At 38.4% G+C, this 8,931-nt stretch overlaps 1 protein-coding gene across 3 annotated transcripts; it reads right to left on the bottom strand.

Annotated features, from left to right (window-relative positions):
* Nucleotides 1-1,416: 1,416 nt before the first annotated feature.
* Nucleotides 1,417-8,673, bottom strand: LOC112092674 (E3 ubiquitin-protein ligase RFWD3-like). 3 transcript variants are annotated; one of them, XM_024169346.1, is made up of 6 exons: nt 8,249-8,673; nt 8,062-8,137; nt 7,884-7,973; nt 7,749-7,793; nt 7,497-7,577; nt 1,417-1,802 (listed from the first exon to the last, which is right to left on the bottom strand). In XM_024169346.1, exons 1-6 carry the CDS (start codon nt 8,593-8,595, stop codon nt 1,791-1,793), a joined length of 651 nt encoding a protein of 216 aa, XP_024025114.1. In that variant the 5' UTR covers nt 8,596-8,673; the 3' UTR covers nt 1,417-1,790. The 3 variants fall into 3 exon arrangements, with proteins under 3 accessions (XP_024025114.1, XP_024025105.1, XP_024025111.1); XM_024169337.1 differs by lacking the exon at nt 1,417-1,802 and adding an exon at nt 1,938-2,830; XM_024169343.1 differs by lacking the exons at nt 1,417-1,802; nt 7,749-7,793 and adding an exon at nt 1,938-2,830.
* Between the last annotated feature and the right edge of the window lie 258 nt (nt 8,674-8,931).

The raw sequence follows: 8,931 nt of genomic DNA, 5'->3' as shown, positions 1-8,931 counted from the left end.
TAAAACTTGAGTTATGAATAGTGGATATCATTTTTTTTCCTTTAACAATTTTTTTCAATTATTTACAATTTTTTTATTTTTCAAATTTATTATGTTTTTTTTGTAATTTAATATGAATAATTTAAATTACTTGTAAATAATTATTGAGTAATCTAATAATTTTAAAAAATACGTAATTACAAAAATAAAAAATAATAAAAATAAAAAATAGAAGATCAGTTTTCATTTTAATTAACTTCAAAAAGACAACAATAAATACATAAATTATAACATAAGTATTTATAGACCCTACAACATCATATCGTCGCATATCAACGTCTTTTGAACGAGGGCTATTAGCGTGCACGACGGTGACAGTACACTGCCCACATTGTATGCGCCCTTACATCCCTTAAAGCATTCATCTCCACTTCTGCATTAGAATCCAATCGTTGACCCTCATGGTTAGTATTGTCGTTAATGTCCTCATCAACATTCTGTTGATCAATGTCTGCAACCGGAACGCCATCTTCTGAGTATTGGTCCAATAAGCTGTCCCCATTACGGTACATATGGATAAAATTATGTATTATAGCACACGCTGCTGGAATTATAACTTGTTTGGTCATGAGGTAACGATTAATGGTTCTCAAAATACGAAATATAGCCTTCCACACACCAAATGTTCTTTCAATGACATTACGCAGTGAGGAGTGGGTGTAGTTGAAAAGCTCACGTTCACTGTAGAAACCTCTTTCACGGCGAGTCCTATACTCTTGCAAGTGGTATGTTGTCCCCCGATATGGTGCCATGAAGCATCTGTTGTTAGCGTACCCCGAGTTGACGAAGTAAAATTTTCCTACACTTAGACGTATATTAATTAATAAATAAGCGTACGGATGAAGTATTTGAAATGTCAGTGTACATATAAAAAATCATTATATGCGGACCTGGTGACGGTGTTAGAAATCTTTTGGTTGCGGATTCTAAGGCGGCAGCCAGTACTCTCGCATTGTGTGCGGAACCCTTCCATCTAGATAACATGTACGTAAATTTCATATCAAAAGAGCACACGGCAAACACATTAAGTGAAAAAAACCCCTTCCTACTTCTGTAAAGTTCAGCAGTTTCATGAGGGGGAACACATGAGACGTTAGTACCGTTAAGTGCTCAAACACAATCCTTCATAGTTTACAAGAGTTATGTTGGTTATATTAAACAACGTAATAATTTTTAGAAAGTATTATAAACCGCATTAAAATTTAGATGTGGCTAATTAATGTAGATTACCGAACTTACATCGAACCACGGCGAGTATTTGTTTCCACTTGCAATTATGTGCGGGTGAACGGTTTAAAAATCTGTATGTCTAATGAAGTCCTTCAATGTGCATATCGCCTCAAGAACTTTGGTGAAGTACTTAGACACTGTTGATCCAAATCGCTGTCAAGTGTCATGCGCCTCCCTGTTAGTTTGGTTCTAACATAATATAGTTAAGATTATGAATAATTGCTCATTAACATTTAGGTGAACGGTCAGTTACAATAAGCCCCTTTCCTCAAGGATATAACTTAGGCGCAAGAATGCATCACTACTCATACGGACTTTGTCATACATCACTGTTGGACTACGTTCCAGATAATAATTCACTCTAAGTGCGCCTCCCCAACCAGAAGTGTGCTTTCGGCGAGAAAGTTCTATGTATACAAATCCAACACATAGCATAGTCTCCGCAACCACCACTTGCATGAAAAAATCATCATCACTGTCATAGTCTGATTCATTAAAACCCATTGGGTTTGAATTCCCGCCTATATCCATCCCTGTCCAATTTTCCAAATAATGAAGCAAAAAGTTAAAAAAATGCAAATCATATGCATAAAGTTAAAAACTACATATAAAACAACTCTTGCAGAAATAAATTTACATTAAGCAACAACTCCTCAACCAAATGTGTCGCAACCTAATAAGAATGACTCAATTAGTACTAATAACAACAAACAATGAAGGAAATAAAACCATAAACAAATCAATTTCGACAAGTCTCTATATGTTCGTAACAAGTAAAACGAATGAAATGACATCATCACATGTGCGAAGAACCATCCCCTCCACGTGGCATTGGATAGGGTGGTCTTGGGAACGGTGGCACGAACGGTTGAAATGGGGAAGTGGGTTGTCCAAATGTGTTGGCAGGTGTAGGGTTCGTGTGCACGGTTGGCTGAAAGAACGAGGACATAGGCATTTGTTGTGGTGGCGGAGGAGAGACTTGTTGGTTTGCACACTGCTTCATAGTATGCTGAATCCACACAAGCCGATGGTGTTCTGGCATATGAAGGAATGACCGCTGCCATCTAGGATTGGTAGTCATAAAGTTGAACATGAAGAGATACTGTTCTTGGGATATATCCAACGTTGCCAATAAACCGAAGCATTGATCCTCAACGTTTTCACTTTGCACGGACATGGTCGCAGATGCATTTATACCTCGAGACCGACTGCTTGTTTCTATCGAAGTTACGAGGCGATCCACGGCACGCTTCATATAACTAGGTGATATTGTACGAGAGTTACGACTTGACCTTCTACGTATCAATCGTGATGGTGAGTGGACATGTTGTCCGTGGCTTTCTCCGTGCACGCCATGTCTCCTATTTGTTGAAGGAACATCGTCACCGTCATTGAAACTCGTTGGTCCTCTCTCAATGGGGCTGCCGGACCCATGTTGTGGTGGAGCATCATCCTGACCATACTCAAAGGGCCCATTTGCCCGTGTATTAGCGAACGCGCAATAATACAAATCGTAATCCAACAAGAGCTTCCTCCTCGCCCTTTCAACCTCGGGATGGCTCTGTAAATGGAGCAACAAATATTAATACAATCAAGAAATGGTTCTTTCACATACGTATTCAATATAAAATTCAGAAGTCGAAGATGATTACCAAAAAGGTGGAACAAGATATCTGTATAAACTTAAAATCAAATAAGCTAAAGTCGATCTCTGAGTAAACCAGTGATTTAAAGAAAAAAAAATCCCCATACAAAGAAATCCTAACATGGAGGTGACGGCTAAATGTTCATGACTCTAAATATTACTAGGCACATAACACCCATGTCTTATCAAGGAAAGGAACAGAAACGGTCGTACTTAGAAATTGGATTCATTTCACATCCTTTTCCTACCAGTTGACCCAACAAAAAACCCCAAAAATTCTCAACCATCGTTGACATTGCAAAAATTTATGCTTTGGGCTAGACTCGTTTTTTGTCCAAAACTGCAAATTGCATCTTGCGCTTCATGAGAACAATCTTTCTTGCTAGAAACAAAAGAAAAAAAGTCATGACTTAACATTAGTCAGCATTCCAAAATACTAATAAAAAAACTTGCTACCTTTTGTTTTGTTTTATTTGCTTTTTTTAACTCAACCCAACTTAATTCTAAATGCTAACAGTTTATGGCACAAGGGTATCGCTTCATCATTGCAATCTGCTTTATGAGAACAGGAAACCACTTAAATGCATATAAGACAATCTATAGTATGGTAAAAAAAAAAGACCTACCGCTAGATCTCTGTTTTCAACTGTTACTTCATGTGCAGCAAGAACTTCCAAAGTGGCAGGTAATAGTATATATATAATAGATATAAATGAGTCAGAAGCAGAAATGGGCATTTAGTGAAGGGCTTGGCCACAGGTTATAAAGATAGTCTCAGGCCCGGATGTCTTGGGGTCTCTACACATTGTGCTAAAGGAAGAGAAACAAAAATACCACTCTGGACAAACAGTTATGCCATGGAAGTGAAATAGTATAAACATGTTTTTTACTAAAGAGGAAAAAAAAAAATCGTAAGTGACACGAACTTTATATTTTAAGTGACCCAAAAAAAAAAAAAAAGGCAAAACTATGAAGAGAAACTTCTGCTTCTCTTTTGAATAGCAATTTTTGCATAAGCTTGGACTAAATGTAAGAAAGTCCCAATCTACCGTTTTTACGGAATAAAGGGGCAGAAATCCTAACATTAATCTGAGGCGGAGTTTTTTATATGGCAAACCAAAAACCATAGCCCAACGAAACACCCTCACATGGTAAACTCTTACACAAATGCACTCCCCTTGTGAGGTTTTGAAGCCAATATCCGAAATAAAATAATACAAAGTATATATACATATTGACAAGTGACTAAAGGGCATGCCTAGTTAATCAAATAAATCCCTTTTGAATGAAGGAGAGGAGAACAACTCTTATTTACATAAGAGTATATGATACACTATATATGATTACATTGTATAACAAAGCAACCACATCGGTAGAGACAGCAGTTGTGTGTAACGTTTCTTCTACAAAGTGGATATCTTTTTTCCTACCCATGTATAGTAGTTTGAAAAATGCAATTTAATGGACAAAAGGGAGACAAGACTAACACCAAATATGCATGAGTTTATATTATCTTGTGAGGTGAGGATGATTGGAATGTTTCACCCCAGCATGGTCCAGCCTAGAATCTTTGGTGCTCGAAACATCTCTCGAGCAATGGAGCTGTTCCAAGGGCAAAAATCTAGAAGAAGTAGAAACTTACACTGATAAATTGTTGCCAATACTCGTCAATGCAGGTGGGTTTCTTCTGAATCAGATCCCATCCAAGTCCGGTGGCAGTACGAAGTAGAAACTCAACATCAAACGTTTTCTTCAGTCTACTAGCTTTTTGTTTGACTTTGTCCCAAGTTAGGGGGACGATAAAATGCTCACTTAGCTCCGCCGCCCATTGTGTGTATTTGTCTCGGTGCGGGGTGGTACCGACAGAGTTCAATAAATTGAACTCACCTAGACGTCTAAGCAGTTGTTCCTCAGCTTGTGGGCTCCAATTTACATCTCTATCTCTCCTTCTCGCCATCTAAGTATTGACAATACCAATATGGCAGCAATACGTATGTACATACCATACAAAATTCATTTAATGAGCTCGGATGTTGGAAGGAGGCTCAGATTTGTGTAAAGGCCCTCATCGTCCTATTATGGAGCATTATCCTAAGCTAGGACAATTAGGCTACCAAGGTTTATGTTCAATTAATCTTAGTGGTAGGTTTGCAATACACTTTAAACCCGAAGTCAACGAACATTATGCCATGAGGTTATGCATAAACCGGCAACCAATATGCTACCAAAGTTTTAGCTAACGTCGGCATATTGCTCAAGCAAGGTATTCAAAATGAATTAAAGCAACCATACCAACCAAGAGTAATGGGATCAACCGGCAACCAATTATTAACCAGCCATCGAATATCACTCGACATAAGTAACTAGGCCATTAAATACAATTACTTCGTCATAACCACGGTAAAATGCAATCTAGAAACTGAAAAAACCAGAAACAGTTTCTGACTTTTTTCCAGAAACTGCACAGCAGGGGTTTCAAATATACATATGAGAACAATATTCAAAAGTTTGCCAATCATCATGTAAGTATATAACGGTAGATTCTAGAGAACATTCTTAATAGATGAACAAGGTTCGTATACTTATTGCCAAAGAAAAATGGGCCATGTAATGAGGGGACTTACTTATAAGCTATAATACTTATTGGTAGAGATTATTTTTCCCGACACTTACAATTTAATTTCTATTCATTATCACATAAACGCAACAGTAAAAGAAAGTATGAGCACTTTGGTTGCTGGATATTGTGATCTAGTTGAATAAACCGAAAGTTAGCAGCTAAATTAAAAATATTCTCAACAATACTAAGACACCACCACTCTGGACAAACAAAATCTGGGTTCAAAGTGTCAATGCCTAACCAAGACCTGTGAGGTACTAAGAACATATAATTCAAGAGCAGACAACGATCTCTCTTTTTTGTTTGACTTTTTTTTTTTTTTCCTCGCCTGTCTTGGTTTTTGCTTAAAACCAACAACCTTAAAATGCATAGCTCCTGAATCAAAAACAAAAATTGAAGAAACTATTTTGAGGTTCTAAAATATATCTCAAGGGCCCACATCAAGTAATGGTTGATACATTCCGTTTACAAGGTCTGAGACAAATAAACCATTATCCAGAAAATATTCAGCAACTCCTCAAACTTCTTGAACAAGAAGAAAATTGAGAAAGAGCAGCAATCCATCTACGGAAAACCTTAAAAGCAACTCCTCAACATCGTCCTATTTGAGGCTTTTTCGTTTTTTTTTTTTTTGGTTACCATGGGGAAAGTGTTGTTGGTGGAGGAGATGAGCATGCAACTTGGAAGGAATTAAATGTAGGATTAGAGTGCTTACCCAGTTGGAGCCTACAGAGGAGTGGGTTTGATCTGCTCTGAGACTCCCAAAACGCGAAGACTGCTGTCTCTGAGTCAGGTACCGGTGACGACAATGGAGGGGGAAGTAGATTAATCGTCGCCACAGGAAAGCACTACGTCGAGACTCTTTCCTTCTACATCGAGCTAGGATTGTTGCCCAAGGAGGTTGCTGAAGGAATCGATTTCTACCCCTGAATTTCTCCGTCTTGAACGAAGACCAGGCGGCAGAAGATGAGGGGTGAATTTTGGGGCTAGGGTTTCTACCTCTGATTGAGGGAAAGGCAGCAGAACTCAGGGAGCATTTGAGTTATGGGTATGGGGCGGAATTGAAGCGAGTGTTGAAGCTTGAAGGAGTGAGCTATGGTCAAAAGGCAGCAGAACCAACTGGAATCTCTCTGTAGAAGCACGTGAAGTAGCAGTTCTGGAGTGTTAGAGCGAACAAAGATGGACGAAGCACGCAACGGTCATATTACCCAGGAATATTCACTGTAGAAATACAGAGAAGTAACTCGAATTGCAGTGGGAAGGTGAACTCGAATAAGGCAGGTCACTCGAATTAATTTTCAAGTTTAGTTTTGAGTGTCGTTCGAGTTCTCACGTGTCGAACGCAGATTTGGGTAAAATTTACACTCGAGTGGGCCTTTCTCGAGTAAAGTTGGGCAACCGAACAAGCCCTTAGTCTTTCGTATCAGAGTGTCATTCCTAAAATGCATCCTACCACTCACTTGAATTCCCTTGCTTCCGCTTCTGGACTAAACACTCCACAAACCCCAACACAAACAAACCTAATTCCTATACCTCAAATCTAGTTATCAACAAATCCCTAATGCTCAACCAACTAAGCTCATTCAACAACAACTAGCAAGTCTTGGCCAGCCTCTCATAATTAAGCCGGATTGAGATAATTACTTACCATGGAAAAGTTAATTACTTAATGCGATAATAGTCAATGACTTTGAAGAGTTGTCAGTATTCTTCTCCTTCCCTGATTCTCTGTATAACTTCTCTTTCATCACTAAACATCATTTCCACAGAATTTGCCTAAGGACAACACAGTTCATGACTACGCATAGGCCCAGTTTGGTATTTGATTTTTTGGCATCCCAAAATCACTTCTAGAATTTTAGGTCCCGTTCGTGTTTGGTAAAAAATATCAAAAGCAATTCTCGAACAATTTTGGGCAAAGCTACAGATAAAATGAGAAGCAAGCCAAGTGCTGCTATATACCTCTTTAAGCTGTTGAACTTCCAATTGTAACTCGGCCTCCATTTTTCTCCACTCAGCTTCTTTTTTACTCCAACAAGCTCTCTGCGCGTGACATTAGAAAACATGTCTGAATTTTTTTTTTCGAACTTCAAAGAATCATACAATTCAAAATGAATGAACTACTTTAGAAATTCTACAGTGATCAAATTGCAAGAAATTAGAAACAAATTTTTGAGAAAAATTCAAACTGTTTCTTGTAGAATAGATCCATACCTCCTCCTCAAGAGAAGCACATTTATTCTCAAGTGATTGAATTCTCTGCAAACAAGCAGACCCATCATCCCAATTTATTTATTTATTTTATTTTTGGGTTTTAAAAGTATAAAGCTTCATGATACTGAAAGTAACCTTTTGTGCTTCTTCATCAATGGCAACAACCCGCGCCGCAAAAAGCTTTCTGACGTCTTTCAGTTTGCATCTTCTGTTGCATTGAGGACACTGGAAAAGAAAACAAATAAATAAGAAAAGTACAGTTTTACAATCTCCCACAAGAATGAATTGAAAAAGAAAAAAGAAAAAGTAATACCTTCCCTTGATTTTGACACTTTTTAAGCCACTTCTGTATGCAAGACATCCCAAATATGTGCCCACATGGAAGACAACTATAATACCCAAAAAAATGAAAAAAAAAAAATTGTAAGGGTTGTACATCAAAGGGTCAAAATTGTACTGAAAACAAACGAAAGAACAAACAATGGAAGAGAAATTGGAACCAGATATGATGATCGCCATCGTTAGTCCAAGGTTCCATGCAAATAGGGCAAAAAAGGCCGTCGATTTCTGAGGCGCTCCACTGATTCCCTTCGGAACCCTCGTCTCCCAAGAAGCAAGCTTCACCTTCACCTTCACCTTCGCCTTCTTCTTCTTCATCTTCTTCTTCGTCTTCCTCTGAATCCAGTTCGTCAATCGAGTCGTCCTCACTCATATACTCTTCGTCTTCTTCTTCTTCTTCATCGTCCTCGTTTTCGACTTCGTCGTCAAGAGAAATCGGCGCTGCCTCGTTGAGTTCTTCGTTCTGGTTTTGGGGAAGTTCGGTGCCGGAAGGGGAATGGTCCGCCATTGGAGCTTGATTTTGAACTTCTCTCTCCTCTCTCTATCTCTCTCTCTCTCTCTCTCTCTCTCTCTCTCCCTCCCTCCCTCCCCCCCTCTTTCTCTTTCTCTCTCTTCTTTTCTCTCCCGCCGAATGAAAATCCCTTTTCTTTTATACTGCATTTATTTTATTTTATTTTATTTGGGGAAGAAAGTGAAACGACAAGCCGTTTTCACAGTAGATGAACGCAGGTAAAACCCCAAAAAGCACCCGTGGGCATACGACATTTTCCTTTCATTTAACGGAAATTCAAAATGTAGCTAATTATTGGGTTATTTAACTTTGGGAAATTGTTGATAATGACAT

This window comes from Morus notabilis, unplaced genomic scaffold (genome assembly GCF_000414095.1).
Source record: "Morus notabilis unplaced genomic scaffold, ASM41409v2 Scaffold1321, whole genome shotgun sequence".
NCBI lineage: Eukaryota > Viridiplantae > Streptophyta > Magnoliopsida > Rosales > Moraceae > Morus > Morus notabilis.
This window is presented reverse-complemented; position numbering and strand designations above follow the sequence as displayed.

Bases quoted from the DNA above. Each gene is read 5' to 3' on its own strand.
- LOC112092674 (XM_024169337.1), bottom strand. From the start codon at position 8,595: ATGGCGGACCATTCCCCTTCCGGCACCGAACTTCCCCAAAACCAGAAC. The intron at 7,974-8,061 runs GTATTACTTTTT...TTTCTTTTCCAG, and splicing joins AGTGTCAAAATCAAGGGAAG to TGTCCTCAATGCAACAGAAG. The intron at 7,794-7,883 runs GTTACTTTCAGT...GCTTGTTTGCAG, and splicing joins TTGATGAAGAAGCACAAAAG to AGAATTCAATCACTTGAGAA.